This window comes from Notolepis coatsorum, assembly GCF_963971535.1.
Source record: "Notolepis coatsorum genome assembly, chromosome: 1".
Lineage (NCBI taxonomy): Eukaryota > Metazoa > Chordata > Actinopteri > Aulopiformes > Paralepididae > Notolepis > Notolepis coatsorum.
In genome coordinates, this window is record NC_140165.1 from 136,570,286 (window position 1) to 136,594,139 (window position 23,854).

General features: G+C 41.6%; 1 protein-coding gene across 1 annotated transcript in view; it reads right to left on the reverse strand.

Annotated features, from left to right (window-relative positions):
• Positions 1-20,864, reverse strand: part of rasef (RAS and EF-hand domain containing) — a 45,461-nt gene extending 24,597 nt beyond the window's left edge. Inside the window, exons 1-9 of the mRNA XM_084316767.1 lie at positions 20,757-20,864; positions 18,475-18,621; positions 15,209-15,299; positions 12,147-12,242; positions 10,837-10,914; positions 10,211-10,326; positions 2,134-2,202; positions 1,810-1,876; positions 1,240-1,322 (exon numbers count right to left, since the gene is read on the reverse strand). Of these exons, the coding sequence (XP_084172893.1) occupies positions 1,240-1,322; positions 1,810-1,876; positions 2,134-2,202; positions 10,211-10,326; positions 10,837-10,914; positions 12,147-12,242; positions 15,209-15,299; positions 18,475-18,621; positions 20,757-20,833 (824 nt within the window). The 5' untranslated portion in view covers positions 20,834-20,864. The remainder of the gene's footprint in view (positions 1-1,239; positions 1,323-1,809; positions 1,877-2,133; positions 2,203-10,210; positions 10,327-10,836; positions 10,915-12,146; positions 12,243-15,208; positions 15,300-18,474; positions 18,622-20,756) is intronic.
• Positions 20,865-23,854: the final 2,990 nt, after the last annotated feature.

A 23,854-nucleotide genomic window follows, 5' to 3' on the forward strand; every position in this document is an offset into this window, starting at 1 on the left:
CATATCTAGTAATAATTCTCTATTACAACTAGAGAATTAACAGCAGCCACTAAGGGTGGGAATCAACAGTTTCATCACGATACGATACAATATCGATTATTTGGACAACGATACGGTATTTGCAGATATCACAAAGTCTGCCACGATACTACACGACTTTCTACATTGCATTACTTTTATTGTCTTTTTATACCTATTCTTATGTCTGCACTTTATGCATTGCTTTTATTCTGTCAACTGTATGCTAATTGTATGCCTATGTTTTATGCAATTTGCTGTGAAGCACTTTGAGCTGCAATCCATGTATGAAAGGTGCTATATAAATATAAAAAAAAGTTATTTATTATTATTATTATTATTATTATTATTATTATTATTATTATTATTATTATTATTATTATTACCGATATCTATTCTATTCAAAAGCTGATAAAATCGCAACAATGACTGATCACCTCCAAGGAGAAGAATAACGTATCCTATATTTATGAGTCTAAGAATTCTATACTGTATGTTATGTACTCATGCAAATTTGGTGCTAAAACCAGATACTCTTGATTTGGAAACGGCCCTAGAGATGGTAACCTTACATGTTGCTGCACTTTGAATATTTGGCCTTCTAGAATACTTTAAAACCATTTCAACATAATCCATAGGTCTATTGCTCAAATTCTATTAAATATTGATGAATTGCATGGAAGATTCCATTATGTTCTAGTTTCTGCTATTGTCAGATACAAGAAATAGTCAAACAGCTACAGTAATAATTAAATGTTTAGGATATAATAATGCTGAAGAACAAGCAATGTAGACGGGTCCACATTTAACACAGGCAATGTAGACGTGTCCACATTTAACACAAACAATGTAGACGTGTCCACATTTAACACAAGCAATGTAGACGGGTCCACATTTAACACAGGCAATGTAGACGTGTCCACATTTAACACAAACAATGTAGACGTGTCCACATTTAACACAAGCAATGTAGACGGGTCCACATTTAACACAGGCAATGTAGACGTGTCCACATTTAACACAGGCAATGTAGACGGGTCCACATTTAACACAAACAATGTAGACGTGTCCACATTTAACACATGACTGTAAAAAAGGTTACATGAAAATAGAGATCACATGAATCACCAAATAAAAGAAAGAAAGAACGGCAATGGCGATAGATAGCAATGATACTGACAAAGAAGTGACATTTTATGAATAAATCACCACTGGTCTTACCTGTCCATGATGGCATAAGGTGAAGAGTAGCCAATAGTTTTACTTCTGTTCCTGCTCTCCACAGGAGACACCCCACTACCCATCTGTATTATGCAACAGTAATAAAATGACAGTGTTTACTTCCTGTTAGGAGACACCCCGCTACCAATCGGTACTACAGTAATAATAATAATGACATAGTGTTTACTTCCTGTTAGGAGACACCCCGCTACCCATCTGTATTATGCAACAGTAATAATAAGAGGATTGTGTTTACTTCCTAATAGGAGACACCCCGCTACCCATCGGTATTATACAACAGTAATAAAATGACAGTGTTTACTTCCTGTTAGGAGACACCCCGCTACCCATCGGTACTACAGTAATAATAATAATGACAGTGTTTACTTCCTGTTAGGAGACAACATGGGTGTGTAACAAGCTGCCAGAGGGAATATACTGTACCACTATTGGCACTATACTGGGAAAGCATTCAAGTTACTAAAAAAGTTATACTTGTTTTCAAGAGAAAAAGGTGTGTGTGTGTGTGTGTGTGTGTGTGTGTGTGTGTGTGTGTGTGTGTGTGTCAACCTTAGAGCTCTTCTCCAGGGAACCTCTCAAGCCATCATTAGTGTCATGGAGACTTCTGTTGGCTGACCTACACAAACACACACACAAAATCATCTTGCACATTACTACATTAACAACAGCAGTTACGACGGGTGCGGTTGTTAAAGTTTTTTTACAAAAACAACATTGGTGTTCAGCATGCGGCACCTCTGACAGAAACACAATCGCACATACACATACACAATAATGCAAATAAATATATACTATATATTTGAGTGCTGTGATTGTGTGTGCGTGTGCGTGCGTGTGTGTGTGATTGTTGTGATTGTTGGTTGGTTGACTTACTGTAGAACCTCTATTTGTCTTTCCAGTATGTCTCTCTCATCAGAGAACTCTCTCATAAATTGCCCGTCCCTGTAAAGACAACATAAAATAAACATAATTAACATTCACAAGGGAAGCCTTTTGCAGTGCAGTGTGTATGAGAAACCAGGAGTTAAAGATTCAAGATTTTATTCATCACATACATACATACCAGGGCATATGTAACAAAGGTTTCAGATTCATAACTATTTTATCATAGGGACATAAATAGTTAATGCCATTGAATAAGAACATAAATAGTTAATGCTATTATGTAAGAACATAAGTAGTTAATATTATTGTGTACCAAATCCTTTGAATTACAGCACTGCCCTTTAATTTACTTCATGACATGATGTCACGACAGCCATGCCTTGCTTTACAGCAGGTGAGTCTAGCACTACGCAGACGAGACACACACATCCACGGAGATGACGCAGCTAAATGTTGCTGGATAACGAGACGAAATAGCATGATAAAACCAGTTATCAAACAGTTATAAAAGATTCCCCCAGTTGCAAAACCGAAGAAGCGTTGCAGTTAAAGTAGCCTGCGGTTTTGGCCAGGTTTTTCCAGCACCCCGTTCCACCCTGGGAGCAGTTCCAGACCATCACGTGTGCCCACGCGGGATGAGGCGGTGTGCCGGACCGATACAAGATGGCGAGCCAACCCACTGAACCTCTGATATAGCTCAAGGCTAGCGTCGTAGCTAACAGCTAACTGGCTAACAGGTAGCTCAACCCAGCTAGGACGCAAGCTAAGCAGCTACCACCGAAACTGTACAACGTGAGAACACAATATAGGCCAACACTTCAAACAGCCGCTGTCTGTCCCTCTCCTCATCCGAAGAGAGAAGAGGAAAAGAAGTCAACACAGTCTTCAGAACGGTGATTATCAGACACAGCGGTGCCGGCACAAGTCCCTCATGGGCTGCAGCCGACTTGAGCGTGGAGGTATTCTTATAACGAAACACCAAACCCACCTCCCTCGCGCCGGGTAACATTCATCTTGAAAGGTGGGGCCCGCACAGTGACAGAGTATCCGTTTGTCCAGAGATCCGGGGGATTGAACCGCAGATTCGGATACGGTCCCAGGCAACAAAGCTCCCGATGAGGAGCTCATGTAACGTGGGCGTCAAACCAGAACCCTCTCCACGCCGCTAAGAGGCAGCAAAAAACCGAAGAACCTCTCACTCTCTTCCCAGAAGCAGTCGCATTTTTATCTCCTCTCCCTCCTCCAGAGTAACACCTCAAGGCCTCTCTCTTATCGGTTTGGAGACGTCCGTACCAGCCCTTACAGCTCGTTTCACCAGAGCCTAGATCTGCACTCGCTGGAAACGCTCAGACGTTTTTGACCTTTTTCTTCTTTCTTTTTTACAACAGAATCCTCAACTCGACTCGACTTTTGACCGTAATATGGATCTAATAAGCTGGGCTTTTACAGCGATTGATCGCATATTCTCTACAAGGAAGCAGAATGCGGATGACCCATTATGCCCTCTTGGGAGCTATCAGGCGGGATACACCATAAATTCATACGGGACCTGGCTCGCGATATGCTTTTTCCCGCTGGAGATAAACGACGTTGAGGACGTATATCTTCTAATTGTCATGCTGCTCGGCCTGGGCTCCGTCAGCTGCTGGATCTGGTACTGCCTGAAGCTAATTCGGAAGAAGTTGATTTCCCTGGCCAGGGATCTGGCCGGGATCAAGGAAAACCTAATGGAACTGTTTAAGAAGATCGCTGACCTAAGTACCCTGCGCGGTGATGAACAATTGAGCTCCAAGACCATGTTGGAAAGAGGCGAACTCTACCATGTAGACGAACAGTCATGCTTGAAGACAATTCTTGAGAGACTTGCTTCTAACCATGCAGAGGAACTTTCGCGGTCACAGGCCATACTGGATATCACGTCGGAAATTAGGGACGTGAAAATAAAGATGCCACCGTACCGTAATAGGGGATACGACAATGGTGACGATGATTAGACAAAATTGACCTGATTCTGACCATATGCGGCATATCTGCCTCGAGCTGCATGTTATCACCCCCCCCCCCCCCTTCCCACACCCCCCTTATCCTTTTCTGCTGTGGAACAGTCCGAGGCCAAGGTCAACGCGGAGGAGTTGACTCTCCGGCGATGTGATTTTCTGGGAAAGAGGAGACGAACTGTACCGTCTGGAAGCGATAAGATTGATGAGGCCCCCCCTACCCCCACCCCCCCCCCCATCCGCCCCTGTTGTTGTAATTCAACTGGCGCCATATGCCGTGGCAGGCTGCCTCTGATGCGCGTCGGTGGGGGCCCCCCTTGACTGCTTCACAACCAAATTCCTTACCCGAGTCTCCAATGCCCCCCCCCCCCCTCCACTCCGCCCCCCCTCCAGTTCACCAGGCGCGATCTACATGGTGGAATGCAGCCGACTATCGTGCATACAGTGTCTCAGGCCTCCTGTAATGATGACATGTGTCAACAAATGTACATGTCTGTTGAATTTATGCTGTGCCATTGTTACTGTAAAAATGTAATGATTGTGTTGTTGTTAATATCATTAATGAGACGTTAAGCTGTATGTGTGTGTCACGAATTTCCCCAAGGGGATTAATAAAGGAATATCTTATCTTATCTTAAAAGGGTACCAGCCTGGAGCCGGCTTTCGTAAGTCGTGCAGCCATTCCCCCCATAGCAACACAACTGCATCTCAAAACCATCACCCGCCCGGAGAGGCAGCTAGCCCTCACACAGCCGAGCGCCTCTCAAGCAAAGTCCAACTGCAGAGCGGAGGTAATACCTGTCCAACTGCAGGCTGGAGGAATGCCGGCGGGGATTAGGCCAGCGACGTGAGCCCCTAATACGAAAATGCCGGTGGAGGTCAGAATGATCATCATCTTCTAGACACCCCGGTGGCGAAGACTTTATCGCTGTATTTCCTCGTAAAATTGTGAGAGAGAAAATGAAGATATAATGTCAACGCAGCTCCTTCATCGTAGCTCCTCTTCAACATTTCACTAATCTCAAAGTGGTGTATACAGACACTCGCCGTGGTGAAAACAAGGAAGGAGCTGTTAGTATGGCCACACCCCTGCTTATGTAGAGGAGCGGATGGGGGTGTGGCCAGGCGGATGGGTGTGTAAAGGTGCATGTGGAGATTTATTCAGTGCTAGTACTGATACAGGGATGTATTCCAGTAGACGCAGAGCGTCACCACACTCATATAACTATAGTTATAGATATAACCGTACGATATTTCTCCTATAAGAAGGGAGAATTAAAGGGTAAATGCGCCCAGTAAGATAACTGAACTACTGATGTTCTCCTGTAAAGAGGACGAGTTAAAGGGTCAATGTACCCAATAAGATACTTGAATCCCATTGATGACATATTGATTATAGTTGAATCACTGATGGTTCTCCTGTAAAGAAAGATGGTTTAAAGGGTAAATTCACCTAATAAGGTATTTGCATTCCTATAACCTGGAATATTTCTATTGGTACTTTGTTTGTGTTACACCTTCAAAGGAAGAGTTTAAAGGAGCATTTCACCTAATAAGGTATTTGCATTCCCTGCACACTTAAAGGTTTAAATTAATATGTTTAAACATTTACCTATTGAAATGATAAACTGATAGTGTTTACTAATGATAAACTGATAGAGTTTACTGATGATAAAAGGATGCATCCTATATCCAACATTGAACCTAGCTTTTAGCTAGAGATAACCTCAGAGACGTCTGAACCAAACCTAATGTGTTGATCCAATCAACCTAGGACTTGATATCGAACTAACCCTCCCGAAAGAAGGAGTGGTTAATGAAATAACCTAAAAAAGGATACTTCACTCTACCTCATTGTATGTATTGTAACTGTCTAGCTAGCGCGCTTGAGAATAAAATACCGGTCACTGTTATAACTTTGTCTCTGGTCTGCTATTCCCTATATTACTCCTCTCCTCATTCGAACCTAGAACTGTGCCCGTGGCGAACAGCTGTTACTGTTAGTGACACAAGTGCTACACATACAGTGAAATGCGATGTGAAAAGCTGCACTATGCAAGAACCCTGATCATTTACATTTACAGTAGTCATTTAGCTGACTGTTCATCAAACAATGTTGAACTTGAGTGCTACATCCTTGAGTGTATATTAGCATAGAAGGTAATAATATGGGCAAGGTAGATGTCTTTTTTCTTTTAATTTCAGATATTGATTGAAGAAGTGTGTCTTTAGTCGACGATGGATCATTTGACATGAGGGTGTGGAGATTCAAGTTCAAGTTTGTTTATTATTTGTCACAACAAAATACAGAATACTTTATGATGAAATGCTTGTTTCTGTATGAGCCCCTGAGAGTGTGCTACATACAGTAGACGACAGAGTACAGCAACTTGCAGTGGGCCTGGTCTACAAGATACACTACACCACAAAGGTACCCATGTACATGTCGAAATACTTCCCAAAGGTTAGTGAATACCACGACACCAGAGGGAGTTCCACAAATCATGTTCAACCCAGATTCGGCACAAACAAGGGTCTAAACACGTTTCGCAATTATGCCACATACAACAATGTGGAACGCCCTACCCACAGCCGTAAAAAAAATTTGAATCCCTACCCACCTTCAAAACCGCTCTCAAAGAGCACCACCCACCCCCTCCTAATGTACAGTTCCCTCCCCCTCGTATGTATATATTTACTGTTAGGATCTCTGTTTAACAGTACTGTATATTTGCATATCTTGTATGTCACAAATGTAACAGTACTGCATATCTGTATGTCATGTATGTCATAAATGTCATTAGTTTAGATTAGATGATTAGATTAGATTTTTATATCTGTATATTGTGTATGTCATAAATGTCATTATGAATTGAAACAAGACTAAAGTCTTTCTCTGGTCTGCATCCCCTTAACAATTGTGTGTATTGAGCTGTACTGTACTGTACCCATTCTGCAATCTGTTAATTAAAGTTTTCAATCAATCAATCAAACAGTAAAAAGAAAGTAAGTAAAAAGTAAGTAAAGTCAATATACATATATACAATATACAATAGTGAGTGGTAAGGTGAGTGTTTGTTTAAAGTTAGTGTGTACATGTGGATGTGTGTGCTGTGTGTGTAGATGATGGGTTGTTCAACTGCATACAATTACATGGAATAAGTAATTTAGTGGTCGAGTCCACAAGATTCTCATTGGAAAGATAAGATAAGATATTCCTTTATTGATCCCCTTGGGGAAATTCAGGAATTTAGAAAAAGAGGAACATGTAGATTTAACCACTAAATGACTTATTTCATACATGCTTTGTCTACATGGTAGACTACTCATTTCAAATGACTGAAAATCTTAGTTACACCTTTAATTCTTTGATGGGAATCATAAAACACATTACGTCACCATGTGAGCACATGATACCAGTGAAACCGGAGATGAGGTACCCAGCCCAATCTGTAGCTGGGAGCGCCCTAAACCAATACCGCCAAATACTGACTGAAGTTTCATTATAACGGCACCATCAGGCCAATTGGAATAATATTTATTGTGATATTTTCACTTCGAAAATCTATTATTGTGCCATAATTCATGTCTCTAGTATGATAAGATGCTATGATATGATAAGCATGATAAGATGCTATGGTATTTTTGGGGTGGACAGACAAAAGGGACAGATTGACTGATCGACAGACCATGAAAATACGAGAATGTGTATCCTTTTTACGAGAGTGCGTCTCATATTGAGAGACAGTTCAGCAGTTGTGAATTCTCTTCTCTCTGTGACCCCGTTACCAGGTAACCATGATGAGGGAGTCATTGTTTGTGTGAAGTCACACCAGGATATCCTGTTTCAGCTCTGACAAAACGTAAACACCCCAAGGATCTGTCCGTCACACAGTCAGAGGAGGTGTGGTCTCTCTCTCACTCTCTATCTCTCTCTAAACCTCTCTCTCTCTCTTTCCATTAGCTGGATCACTGAGTCAGGGATAAAAACCTGGATGAAGAAAAGTGATTCTATTCAAGATGGCGTGTGTGTGTATCTCTGTGTGCGCAGGCATGGATGTGTTGTGGGTCTGTGTCAATACACGTCAGTGTACAGTGTATCAATATGTAAACAATAGCTCTCGTCATTCCCTCTGCGCCACCACATAATAATCTCAATTACACCACCTGACACATCATAAATGCCATTCACATCGGACATCTTACTAAATCACGTTCCACAATATCAGCGCTAAAACCTAAATGGTTTCTACATCCCATAATAGAAAAAATTCTGTTCCACGCTCATCTGCCAGCGGCGCGAGGAAGCCACGGTAAGATTCAGCGTTATATTCTAACATGTTCTTAATTAACTGCTCTGATGAACATATGACCCACTCTGGATGAATCATCTAACGCTGCGCACGGAATTATAAACGATCCCCCGCCCATCCGGTCATCATCAGATGATACGTAGAAACTTCTAGAAGCACGTCCATTTGAATTTTTTTTATCTCGCACAGATTCCTACCAAACTGTATTTGATCATCAATATAATGCATTTAGGGCTATAAATCACGTTCTGAAGAAAGCTGCAGAAAACGATAAAAACATAATTATACTTTAGACCATATTTTAGTATGAATATGTGAATGAAAAAGTTTAACGTTGCTACACCCTGAACAATACATATAAGACATTGAATGGGCCATAATAATGGCAATTTAGCAATAGAATTTAAAAAGTCCAAGCCCCATTTCATGGGTGCATGAGGAAGGATAACAACGATAATCTAGCGTTGATTTCAGGAAGATTCGATAATCAGGCAAAAAATTACAACGTGATAACGTGATTTCACTAAAGGGCTATTATCGCGTCTTTTCCTGGGATTACTAAGAATCACCCAAACTATACTCATATTCAAAACGGTATTTTTTGCATGTTGACCAGAAGCAACTCAATGACAATCGACGGTGTTATTATATCCATAGCTATAATATTTCACATATTTTAAGCACTCGCAAGTTTCGCAGTCTCCCCATTGACTTACAGCGATGGCATTCTACCCAGAAGATAAACAGCGACCCCTGGCGCTGAATGAGTTAACAGGTTAGACGAACTAGGGGTGGGACGATACGAGTAACTCACAATACTGATATTTGGCCCCCGATAATGATAATATCATGATACACAATATCAATATATTGCAAGAAATTTGTTACATCTCGCTATCTGTGTAACTGAAGAAGAAAAAATACCAATAAAAACGGCAAAAAGCAGGAATTGCGTATTTATTCACAGAATTGACATGAAAGCTTATCAGATTATTTAATGTACATCACAAACTGGCCAATTGAAACAATGTACAAAAAATTGCATAGTGCCTCTACACACTGACCGATTATGTCCCTAACGGAATAGAAATACCACCTGCAATAAAAAAAAAACACATATATCATCTGTTTTATCTAATAAGATTCACCTCATTCCAACACATTTTTATTGCAGTAAAATGGGATTGTCAAGCCAAAACATTTTCTTTCCCTTTTTTTTACTGTATTGATATAATATCGGCACGAAAAATCTCACGATATATTGCTGAATCAATTTTTTCCGCCATCCCTAGTTAGAACAGCCACACAGCCCATGTGAGCAGCAGAGTGGCCCCTCACCTAGAGGTTTGAGCCTTTTCTTGCGTGAGGCATGCGTGAGCTGCACAGGAACTCTGCAGAATAGACATTGAGAAATGCCTTGCCAATGGTCACAGCGTCTCTGTTGGGACAGCCGTTGCGTGTGAGCCATTGCTGTTACAGCAAAGCAGCCATGGCAGCACAGGTGAGGTTGGCTGTGGGCACGGAGGGTAACAGTAGAAGACTGTCATTGTACTGGGCAGCTCCCGGGAGTGAATGCGTGTTTGGGGCATTGCTGAAAAAGCAAATCTACCACGAGTAGCTGAGAAAAAAAGAAAGAAGGAAAGAAAGAAGGAAAGAAAGAAAGAAAGAAAGAAAGAAAGAAAGAAAGAAAGAAAGAAAGAAAGAAAGAAAGAAAGAAAGAAAGAAAGAAAGAAAGAGTAGCTGGACTTGACTCACCGTTCAGAGTTGATGCTGTGGTCCGTTAGTTCCGTCTTCAGAGAGTCCAGGTCACTCTGCAAACAGGCTATGCTGGTCTGAGACCTCATCAGCTCCTGTTTTAACCGCTGATTCTCCTGGAGACAGAGAGTGAGAGAGAGAGACAGACGGATAACCTTTATTCATAGTGCACCTTTCAATACAATTAAGTAAGTCCTTCACAAACTCTGAGATCAAAATGAAAACAGAGAAAAAGACACAAAACCTAAGAGCTGATGACAGATTAGGAAAATGTCTTTGGGTAAACGGGAACCCATAAGATTTATAACTGAATCAATCTATCCGATACTGGTTCCACATTAAAGGGGCAGCAACTATGTAAGTTGTCACCTTTTGATTTTATCTTCAATGTAGTTTTGACAGAAGAACCACCATGACAGTTTACTTCACTGTCCTCAAGCAACCATGGAATTGTTATTGAAACAAGCTACAATTTTATTAAAGTCAGTTAGGGATATTTGCTATTGTAAGCCGGCCCTCCAGGTCTGCCAAAAAAAGTGACAGCTTCAAAGTAAAACAATTAAACAAGTCAGTGAAACTATTGTAAAGTGCAATGTATAAAAGATAAAGATAAATAGAGGTCTCACCAATGTGAATTCATTAATCTTCTTCCGCAAAGCTGGACTCTCATCCTTCATGGTGATGTTCTTATACTTCTGCTCACTCTGATGAGGGATATGAATGGTTAGCTCAATGTTTAGCTCAACCGTTAGCTCAATGGTTAGCTCAATCGTTCATTATTAGCTGCCTCTAGCAAATGCAGAAAATGTGTACCTCAGACGAAGAACCATATAAGTCTGTTTGACGTTTTCTGAGAGGAACAATGTTTTCAAACATTATTATCTAAAGATGGTAAGTTGTGTTCATTCAAAATTAAAGACAGCAGAGGTTGAGTACTTTCTGGTGATATATCCCATTCACACACCAAGTGATTTGGATTTAATTTAAAACTACAAATACATGGGATGTCCATAAAATGTAATGTGGACAGCTGAAACCTGGCCAATTTTCCGCCATCGACTAAAAACATACTTTTTCAATCAATATCTGAATTTAAAAAGAAAACAAACCGTCTTACTATCTTGTACTATTATGTACTATGCTACAATGTCTACTACTATCTACTATGTACTGTGCTATTATGCCTATACCACTACATACTCTGCTAAATATGTATACTAGTTAGACACTGCTAGACAAACAATTACAATTAACCAGAGGTGTACCCCATCCTGCTGACTTGTTGTACACAATTTGTAAGTCACTTTGGATAAAGGCGTCAGCTAAATGACTAAATGTAAAGATTTTAAATATGGTTCTTCAGTGTAAGGGTTCAATTGACCACAAGAATACAGAGGAATGTATATCTATAATTCACAATCACTTGGAAGTCTCAGTTACAGTAGATTGGGCCTGGCTAGATTAGGCTACTCTGGTTGAAGTCTTGTTTAATTTGCCAACTATTAACTATTTAGAGCTGTGACATATATGTAAATCAGAAATCGTTAGTTGTTTGGAAATGTTAAATAAGGCCTTGTGGAATTATACAATTATGGGTAACATGCAATGGAATTCTGGACATTCACTGAATAAATCTACCTGGAGAAAACACAAGCAAACTCATTTGAAATGTTTTGGTCACATGATATTATGTATCAGTTTCTTTACATTTGAATACATCATTATGACACTAATGAGCTCACCCCAATATTGGCAAACTAGTAGAAAACCTATTATTATGAATCATTATTAATAGCACCCAGCATCCTTCTTCTATGGAGATTAATTTTAGGTAACCTTTATCAAATTGAACATGGTCCATGTGTAAGAGCATGCCGATTGGCTGGCTGTTATAAATGAGGGCTCATCCAATAGGAGTGTGCTTCGATCTACTCACCACCTGCATCTTCTGTATCTTACACTGCAGCTCACACACGTCTGTTTCATAGCTCCTCCTCAACTCATTAAGAGCTGCCTCTGTCCTCCTAGCCTCCTACACTCACACAAGTACAACAAGCATGTATACAGTCAACACACAATAAATAGGCAATCATGTGTGTACACACACACACACACACACACATTGGTAAAACAAGCATGTATACAGTCAACACACAATAAATAGGCAATCATGTGTACACACACACGCACATTGGTAAAACAAGCATGTATACAGTAAACACACAATCAATAGGCAATCATGTGCATGAATTGTCAGCAGCATTTAACATGAAAGATGTGTTTTCTAAATCTGAGGATAGTCAATTAACTCAGCAGAGGACATGATTGATCTAATAGAAAAGATAATGGTGCTCCAATCAAAATATAATATTGTTCATAAAAACACACCAGCAGACTTTCTAATCTTGTTTTCTAGTGAAATAGTCTAGTTAGGGCCAAGCTAGTGATCAGCCTTTCACTTGTCAACTGATATGTGGTTCTGTGGTATCGAAAGCAATCAGAAGCAAGTTACATGCAAAGGCATCAGTCCACCCGTAGCTGTTATTTTACAAAAGTGCCTGCATGCGTGCGCATGTGTTCTATTTACAGTATCTCACTACAGCATGTTCCAGTGATAAGGGAGCTGTTCCAGGCTCTGAGGTGTAAATACAAGGCCGAGGAGAGTCTTACTTGCTTAACAACCAAAAGTACAAATGAGAGTGTCATGATTTTGTTCATGTGTGTAGGGTATGTGTAGTATGTATGTATGTATGTATGTATGTATGTATGTATGTATGTATGTATGTATGTATGTATGTATGTATGTATGTATGTATGTATGTATGTAATGTATGTATGTATGTATGTATGTGTGTGTGTGCGTGTGTGTAGTATGTATGTGTGTGTGTGTGTGTGTGTGTGTGTAGTATGTATATCTATGTGTAGTATGTATGTGTATGTGTATGTGTAGTATTTATGTGTAGTATGAATTTGTATGTGTAGTATGTACAGCATGTGTAGTATTGTGTAGTATATGTGTATGGGTAGTATGTGTGTGTGTAATATGTATGTGTGTGTAGTATGTATGTATGTATGTGTCTAGTATACGTGTATGTGTAGTATATGTGTATGTGTGTGTAGTATGCATGTATGTGTGTAGTATGTATGTGTAATATGTATGTGTAGTATGTATGTGCAGTATGTATGTGGGTGTAGTATGTATGCGTGTGTGAGAGAAAGAAAGTGTGCAGTAGGTGTTTTTCTTATAGTAGTAGTAGTAGTAGTAGTAGTAGTAGTAGTAGTAGTAGTAGTAGTAGTAGTAGTAGTAGTAGTAGTAGTAGTAGTAGTAGTAGTAGTAGTAGTAGTAGTGGTAGTAGTAGTAGTAGTAGTAGTAGTAGTAGTAGTAGTAGTAGTAGTAGTAGTAGTAGTAGTAGTAGTAGTAGTAGTAGTAGTAGTAGTTTATTCAGTCATCATCTCACACAATACAATATGCACAATCCTTCAACAATATTTTATTTTACAGTGACTGAAAAGGTACAGACTGAAGCATAATGCTTATACATGCCTGTTCTATATTCTTAACAAAATTAAGACTCCAAAACAGTATTCTAAAAGAAAATAGCAAAAAACAGTATTATTCACCATTGTAGTTTTCAAAAATAGCTTTACAAACCATTTTCTTAAAAACCAAAAGGGAATTACTCCTTATTAACTGTATATCAGCATTGTTCCACAAGTTAACCCCAATAATAGAAAAATCATATTTTCTTTCAAGTTAACCCCAATAATAGAAAAATCATATTTTCTTTCATGTATTGAAAAAAAACGTTGCACCCCGTCCGGGAGTAACTTTGCTTTAGCTCTGTAAATTTTTTGCATAATTTTATAATAAACCAAATCATTACATTTCCTAACATGAGACTTAATTTTTTTTATTTATTTTTTTTTATCTTTTTCCCCCTCCATTTTCCTCTGATTTTCTCCCATCCCAATGTTAGTCGTTATGCCAATTCCCAATCCCCTTCCTGGTCGCTGCGCACTTACCCCCCCACAGTCGGTCTGGGAGAGTGGAGGCTACCACGTGCTTCCTCCGACACACGTCCAGCCAATCAACCGCTTCTTTTCACCTGGCAGCGCGGATTCTCATTGAGAGGGCGTAGCGTGTGGAAGGATCACACTATCCCACTCAGGTCCTATCCGCGCTTAGCAGGCGCCCCGACCGAACTGTAGGAGTCACTGTTTACAACGACCCGGACCCACCCCGCCAGCTTCTCCCACCCTCTAATACTGCCAATTGTATTAGTGTGAACGGCCAGCCAAGCTGGTGACAACCCCGGAGCTGAGAGCTGGATTCAAACAGGCGAATCTAGCCGCTCCGGGTGTGGTGACGAACGCAATCTCCGTTACGCCACCTGACCGCCCATGATACTTTATAAACAATGGATTTGTGTGGTCATAGTAACCAGCCTTAAAAAGGTTCCGAATGGCCCGCTTTTGCAGTAAGACTATTGGATTTACAGTACTTCCACACAGTAAGATATGTAAGGAAGTATAAGTGAGCAGTAAATGATGTACAAGGCTTTGTAGTTTAATATATCCTTACATTAATAGAGCAAACAGTAGCTCCATAATTAACAGAACTGCGCAGGCACTTACAAGACAGACAGACACACAGACACAGACACACACACACATCAAAGGCATCAGTTCACCCTTTATTTTACATAGTGCTATATTTATCTCACTACAGCATGTTCCAGTGATAGCCTGTTCCTGCATGTTCCAGTTGGGCTGGGGCTGTTCCAGGACAGGCTATGAGATGTAAATACTTCTCTCACAGCTTCACAACCAAAAGTACAAATGAGAGTGTCATCAATAATACATACTTGTTACACCTCATTAGTAGGTGTGTCTGACGTTGTACTCTGATTATCAGCTTTGTGTGCGTGCGTGTGCGTGTGCGTGTGTGTGTGTGTGTGTGTGTGTGTGTGTGTGTGTGTGTGTGTGTGTGTAGCCCACCTGTTGCAGTGTCTTTTTCTCAGCGGCATGGATGCGTTGGTCCATCTCCTCCTCCATTTCACTCAGCTGCATGGCTGCTTGGTCCTGTGCTCTGAACACAAGACAACACACAATAATACAGTCAGAGGGGGGAGGGGGGGGTATCCCTTTCATTGACCAGTACTGTAGGTACTGTATTTGGCTTCCCATGTGGGATACCCAGGTTAAAATCCACTAAATCCAGCCGTGCTTGACCTATCTCAAGCCCCGCCCTCTTCTCTTGATCCTCCAATCACAACTGTTGCTTCCCCTCGGACAAACTTTGCAACAGTTGTGGAGGAGGATTTTAGGATTAAGAAAATAGGTCTATCAAAAGCCCAACAGGTTCCTTGGCTGTGTGATGTTTTGAGTTCCGATGCGAGACCGTTTGTTTGTGATAACTTCCACTACATCTACTAGATCATCAGCGTCTCAAAAGTATTTTCACCCCATAAATTAAACTAAATTATACAACGGCATGCAAATTTCTCGATTCTGATTGGCTGAAACAGTCAACTTACACGTGGGTATTTTTCCGGACAGGAAACATTACGAAAGGATAATGGTGATAGGGTCATAAAGACTAAATGAAAAACGATTCTGTCACGGCGAATGTCTTAGTTGCTTAAACAATGTTGGATGATGTAATTGATGGGTCATGAGTCCGCCTTGTTTCCAACTGGTTAAGTTTAGGCCCTCTTTCGAAGTTGGTTAAGGTTAGAGTTTGTCTTAGAGCAGGGCGATAGACCACCAGCCCTGATTCCAAACTCTAACCTTAACACTTTAAGTGCCGAAAACGTGTTTAGGCGTCCTTCCCCGCCATGCTCAAGTTGCCGAGGACGCCGTAACTCGTCTTTAATATCAATATTTCAAAAATCTGTGATCGGAATCATATTTTCCATCTGCAGCCTTCACACACAGTTCTGAGCTCCTCTCAAACCTCTTGCGGTTCAAGAGCGCCATCTGGTGGCCGATCGGCAGAAGCGCCAAACAGGAAGTTATGTGGTTGAAGTGCTGATCGTCCATATTACTTCCGGGCACTCTCTATAGGTCCCGGGACTCGATCTCGACACAATACATAGCGATCCGTTGCCAATAACTCGATAAACAACATGATTTGGATGTATATACTATTATACAACCTGGAAATAGATCGCGTATTTCTACATCCCATAATAGGAATATTTCAGTTCCACGCTCATCGTCCAACGGCGCGAGGAAGATACGGTAAGATTCAGCGTTATTTTTGAAAGTGTTCGATATAAAATGGCTCTGATGATCATATCACCCACACTAGATGAATGATATAACGCTGCCCACGGAATTATAAACGATCCCCCGCCCATCCGGTCATCATCAGATGATACGTAGAAACTTCTAGAAGTACGTCCAATTGAAATTTTTGATCTCGCACAGATTCCTACCAAACTGTATTTCATCATCAATATAATGCATTTGGGGCTATAAATCACGTTCTGGAGAAAGCTGCAGAAAGAGATGAAAACATACTTATACTTTAGACCATATTTTACTATGAATATGTGAATGAAAAAGTTTAACGTTGCTACACAATGAACAATACATGTAGGAGCTTGGATGGGGCCTAATAATGGCAAATTAGCAATAGAATTTAAAAAGTTATAGCCCTGCAAAGAAGGGGAACTTTTCCCTAGACAAATAGAGCTGGCAAGGGATGGTATATCATGAATTTAGCCTTAGGCAATCAAAGTGTTAACCAACTTCGAAAGAGGGCCTAAACTTAACCAGTTGGAAACAAGGCGGACAGTAATAAAATTAGCAATCAATCAATTCAATAACCCACGCTCACTTAAAACAGTGCACCTCCCAGCTGCTTCTATAGAAAGTAGGGTTAAAATAAAAAAAATTAAATAAATACTCTTATAGGGCAAAGAACCCCCCCCCCCCCCCCCCTATATAGGGCAAAGAAAACTTTTTTTGTTTTCCCTATAGGGCAAAGAAAACTTTTTTTTATTTGTTTTACCTACTTTCGTAGGTTAAAAACTAAAGAAAAGTTGGATGTGTTAGTTTGCTGGATGTCTAGTTGAAAGACAGTTGGATGTCTTAGTTTGTTGGATGTCTAGTTGAAAGACAGTTGGATGTCTTAGTTTGTTGGATGCCTAGTTGAAAGACAGTTGGATGTCTTAGTTTGTTGGATGTCTTAGTTGAGAGACAGTTGGATGTGTTAGTTTGTTGGATGTCCTACTGAGAACAGTTGGATGCACTTCCGAGCTGCTTCCACATGGAGGCAACTTCTCTTCTTTTTGTTTTGGGAACTACTTTTACTGGCGGATGGTTTTTTCAATAAATCTTCAATTAATGTGTGTTTATTGTATAGCAATAAGGTTGGATGAATGTGCCAGTTGTATAAAAGCCATTACACCACGCGCAGTCGTGGGTTGTGACAATTAGACCATGCCTAGGGGGGTCTAACGACCACCCCTAGGCATGGTCTAATTGTCACAACCCACTCCTGCGCATGATGTAATGCTTAATTAGTCAACTTTCCATGACTCCCACGTGTTGACATAGTACAATTTATGAATTATGAATTATTTGTCTTTGTTGCAGGTTTAAGAAATATTTTCTATATGTGACTCGCTGGATAAGCTGGTCAGGAAGGCCAGTAGCGTGGTTGGGGTGGAGCTGGACTCCCTAGCGAGGGTGGCGGAGAAGAGGAGCCTTGCTAAGCTCCAGGCCATCAGGGAAAACCCCTCCTACCCACTATACACAGACTTGGCTGACAGGAGGAGCATGTTCAGTGCCAGGCTCACACTACCTAAATGCAGCACTGAACGGCACAGGAAGTCCTTCATTCCAACAGCCATCAGACTATACAATGCATCACTGTGCCTCACTGCATCACTGAGCACAGAGTGACAGTTACCATCTTCCTGGACTCTTACTTTTGAAACAGCACTGTGCAATATTACACCTACTGTAGACCTCAGTATATTTTTACTGTATTTATTTACTGTATATTTTATTCCATTTTTATTCTATTTTATTCTACTCTTATCTTAGGCAATTTGATTTGATTGGTTTTGTTATTCTTATTCGTGACCTGTTCTGTCTAAATGTTTAAATGTTGAGCGATTTGCAGTGTCAAATTTCCCTCGGGATAATAAAAGTATTTATATTCTATTCTATTCTATTCTATGCCAAAGGCTGCTGTCAATCACAGTGAAACAAAGCAATCTGTATATGTTGCTGTTTTGTGTGTCTTGTACCGTTTGACGGCGAGAGCCAGGTTCTCCATCTCCGAGTTGCTCTGTTTGATCTCCTTGGTGAAGTTCATGACGACTCTCTCAAAATGCGCCACCAGTCTGGGCTCAGTCAAGCTGATGTTCTGGTGCAAGGTAGCAGCTTGTTCACTCCTGGGAGAGTCAGCAACGTGTCATTTAAGTAACAAACTGCGACAACATCAGCACATGGGACAAACAGATCATCATTATCATCATCATCATCATCATCATGTTTATTTCCATTTATCACGAGGCATTCCTCGAATGAATATAGGAACTTGTACCTCATGACGTAATGAGCATCACTTCGTCTTGTTTACATTTAATCTACAATCCATTAATGAACAGTCAGTCACACCTAATGTTGGATGGATGTTGGAAGGAAGCAAGCAAGGATGTTTAATGTTACTGCTTAGCAATGCGGAAGCCACTCTATTACATCACTGTCAAAGATTGTGATGTCTATAACACCTGGAACAGGGTCACAGACAGAGGATAAAGGGTTAAAAAGCAGAGTTTAAGTGGGTCATGTCATTCCTTGAGATGAGTGTGTTTGTCTTAGGAGGACAACGTAACCAGGCCATGATCCTAAAAGCATATAGACATTGCTGCCCTACTGTCAACATCACAGGGCCAGACATGGCTAGATGCATCACACACAGAGACATACACAGAAACGCAGACACTTTACCTGGCCAGTAAGGGCATTCCACTGACTTACATTCATTCCCCCAACGATAACAATACTGTACCTAAACCTGTCCATCAGCTGACTGGTATAGTTGTCCCCCCCCCCCCTGAAGTCTAGTTTTCTTTCAGTTGACTAAAATGTAGGCTATTCTTTTTTATTTTAATTTAATTTTAGATAGCTCTCATTTCTGTGTTAGTTTTAGTATAGCCTTGAAACACACACACCTTGGAGAATCAGATTACTTATGTAATCCATCTATCAGGTATGGTTTTACATCAACATGTCTTCACAATAGGAGGGCATTTGGAATGTGAGCATTGAATGGAATCTTTTATGTTGTTCTGTGGATTAGATTCCAGATGACACTCTTGGGGCAAACAACGTAACTTTTGACCTCAATTCAGAGACCTGCCATAGGGTGACTGTGTGCTTATGCATATCTCTCTCTCTCTCTCTCTCTCTCTCTCTCTCTCTCTCTCTCTCTCTACATATTATGTCATTAGTTGGATGCCTTTATTTCATGCTATCAAAATTATCCAAGTTTCCTTTGTTGCTCAAACAGCTTAAACAAAAGATAAAACAAATAGGACTAACTGTAAATGTTTGTTAATTAGCCCTCCTATAGGCCTAGATTTATGTTTGAATGTTGAATGAATGAATGAATGAAAACTTTATTTAACAGATTGCAGAATGGGTACAATACAGTACGGCTCAATACATACAATTGTTAAGGGGATGCAGACCTGAGAAAGACGTTTGTCTTGTTTCCATCAGGGTCCCCCATTTTCAATTCATATAGACATATATGACATACATGACATACAGATAGTCAGTACTGCTACATCTATACATTTATGACATACCAGATTTGCAAATACAGTACTGTTTGTGATACAGAAGGAGTCAAGAAAAGGGAGTATATACATTTGACGTAGAAACTGTACATTGGAGGAGGTTGGGTGGGGGGGGTTGGGTACACTGGGATATTGACAACCATACTGGGTAATTTACATTGGAGGTGGTTGGGGGGGGGGGGCGGGGGGCACACTGTATAAACAAGTAACACTGTACATTGAGGGGGGGGGGGGAGGAGACACTGTACAAACAAACACAATTGTACATTGAACTATTGACTATTGTTAACCTTCAAGGCTTCAACCTTGTATTGTACCCATTCTGCAATCTGTTAATAACATTTTCAATCAATCAATCCTTCTCCTGTCATCTTAGTTATAACCTTAACAGACTGGAAACAGACTGGACGGATTAGTAAGGTATAGATCAATTGGACAGTTATAGCACATTTCAAAAAGTCCCAAGCATATCATAACGCACGCCACAACCCGCGCATATCTCTTCTGGGAAGATGCATGGGTGGCGCATCTGTCAATTTGCGCCGGTCATCTCCTTCAAACTCCCTTCGCCTCTTTTGTAGCCTACAGTACCTGCTTCTTATGCCATCGAAAAGTTGCCAGAAGTAGGCCTAAGCATATTATTCAGAAATAAACACGTTTGTGCCGCAAGAAAGAAGTAAAACATGGGCTATAGTAGCATCCAAAATATGATGTTATCTGACCTGGGTATGAACTTGGCCTGGTCCCCCAGCCGTCTCTCGAAGTCTTCCCACGCCACCGACACATCTCCGGCCTCCATGTCTTCTTGACAGTCGTGGAAGCCGCTGATAAACTCCACCAGGGTGACGGCGCCGTCGCTGTCGACGTCCAGGCGGCTGAATATCCTCCCCGCCTCGGCGGGCGAGACGTGTAGCTCCGAGCAGATGTTTAGGAACTCGTTCTTGTCTATGTGCCCCGAGTTGTCCACATCATACGCTTTGAAGAGGGTGTGCAGTCTCTCGTCCTTTAGCGAGGACATGCCTCCAGTCTGCAGGCTGAAAGAAAGGAAGCCCCGGCAGGCCTGTGACCACCGAGACAACCCGGGGAGAAACCAAACCACGGGTATAGTAACCTGACAGCCTGTCCGCTAATATTTACCAGCCGCGTTGTCTATCTGACAGTGACATTCCTACCGGTTTGAAGCTACACATACAATTATTTTATTCGCCTATACTATGCTGATCTACAGTATTTGGTGGTAGCTGTAAAGGATTATGTTTCATTTACCGGACCTATTAACCGGGTAGGCTATTCTTAATTTCAGTGCTTGACGGCCAATCTCCTCAACGCGCAGGTGGAAATAATGGTTCTAGCCCGGCCCCCATCGTCGTATTCTCTCTCTCTCTCTCTCTCTCTCTCTCTCTCTCTCTCTCTCTCTCTCTCTCTCTCTCGCTCTCTCGCTCTCTCGCTCTCTCGCTCAACTTCTTCAGGTAGCATAATAAAGCAAACAATAAGGTCTGGGCGCCTGGCCAGGTGCAGTAAAGTTAGAATTGCCTGTAATCAGCTGAATATATATTCTCGATCTAAACACCTCCAGAACTAAACTGTTTCCATGTACTCCAACCTGTTGAACCAGGATACTCAACTTAGTTCATATTTCATTTTATCTTACTCCACCTCTTTATTGTATTATCTGTCTGTTAAGTGTTAACACATTCCCTGCCACGCAATTTGAGCATCTTATACCATTCTCTGCCAGCACTGTAAGTCTATGGGGATGTTCACCTTCTTTGCAGGGCTATACCTTTTTAAATTTACATTACTATGGCCCATTCAACATCGATTATCTATCGTTCAGGATGTAGGAACGTTTTACTTTTTCATTCATACATTCATACGAAAATACCGTCTAGAATATAAATATGTTTTTATCGTTTTCTGCAGTAATTCCTAGAACGTGAGATATAGGCATAAACGCATATATCGTGGATCGGCAACAAACAGCATTTGATAATCTATATATATATAGATTATCAAATGCTGTTTGTTGCCGATCCACGATATATAAAAAATTTCAACTGTACATGATCCTAAACGTTATGACTGATCATGCGCGAATGAACGGAGGGGGGGGGGGTCGTTTATAATTCCGTGATCGTCGTTAAATGCTTTATGTAGTATGGGTGATATATTGATCAGAGCAGTTTGCATGGATAATAATAAACAAACAGGCTGAAAGTAACGTCAGCGTCCTCTTACCGTTCGACGATGAGACTGGAGGAAAAAGATCCCACTTATTTGACAGTGATCGCCTAAATCCATTTCCGGTTTGTATAATCATAATACACGGCCAAATCGTATAGATTATTGCGTTATGGCAGCGATCGCTACACACAGACGTGTGTCTACAGTCCCGCAACAATATGCGAGTGGCCGGACGCATTTCGGAGACGCACCGAGATCGACTCGTCCATTTCCGGTTTGGCAACTCGCCGATCATCCACCAGGGGGCAGTATTGAAGCGTTGCAGAGTTGTGCCGGCTCACACTGCATCAGACCCGGCTCCGTGAGGGAAATATGAATAACATGGCTAGGGAATATTGCACTCCGGTTACATATTGGTGCACGCACCGGAAAGGGAAGTAGTTAGGCTACTGCTCTGATGTAAACAGACACACATTTCCCCCGGCTCATGACTTGTTTGATTATTGTCATTTCGCCTATTAAAGCAAGTGAACAAATAAAATGTTGTTCTTATTTATAATCAAACAAATTAGCTCAGCCAAGTGAAGATCGCCAGCAAGAAGGAGGACACATGTACACAAACAGATCACGGAGACGTCAGCAAATAATGCCACCCGGGAATCTGTATATACACGAACAGATCACGGAGACGTCGGCAAGTAACGCCACCCGGGAATCTGTATACAAACGGTGCCACCTGAAGGACAGAACTGGTAGATAAACCTACTTTGCTAATTTCGTGGAGCTACTGGGAATACAGTGCCAATGACGTCTGTGCAAGTTGAATGCCCTGTCGAGGGTTGTGAATATATAGCTGAACATGCTAAACCTACATGCAACGGAACATGCTCCAGCCTCCGGGACGCCGAGGGCTAATACCAAAATGGAGAAACTCAGGCGCCCCTCTATAGCGCTAGCCGGGAAAGCAGAGACTTGGTCATACTTTATAACCCGCTGGAGTGAGTATAAGAGGGGCACCAAACTCGTCGGACCCGATGTTGTCACACAGCTGCTTGAGTGCTGCGAGGAGGATCTGAGGAAGGACCTCACTCGCTCGGCGGGCAGGAGCCTGGTGGACAGTGATGAGAGAGATGTCCTCGCGGCCATGAAGACGCTCGCCGTCCGCGCGGAGAATATCATGGTAGCCCGAGTGGCCCTGTCTAACATGCGACAGGGACACGAGGAGCCCATCCGGTCGTTCCACGCCCGCTTGAAAGGGCAGGCGGACACATGCAAATACGAGATGAACTGTACAGGGTGCCATCAAGTCAACGACTTCACAGAGGAAATACTACGTGACGTGATCGCCCGCGGCATCGCGGACCAGGAAATACAGCTCGATCTGCTTGGTGAAAGGAACCAGAATATTCCGTTAAGGGACATGATAGAATACATCGAAGCAAAGGAGTCTGGAAAGCGCTCAGCGTCGCGCCTACTCGACCCCCAGAGCACGGATATGGGCAGTAACTCATACCGTCGAGGGAAACAGCAGGATCTCCGCACCAGAGGGGCTACCAGGCCTGAGACACCGAAGGCCAAGCCTGAAGGAACGTGCGTTTACTGTGGCGGGATGGGCCACGGCAAAACGCCCCTGTGG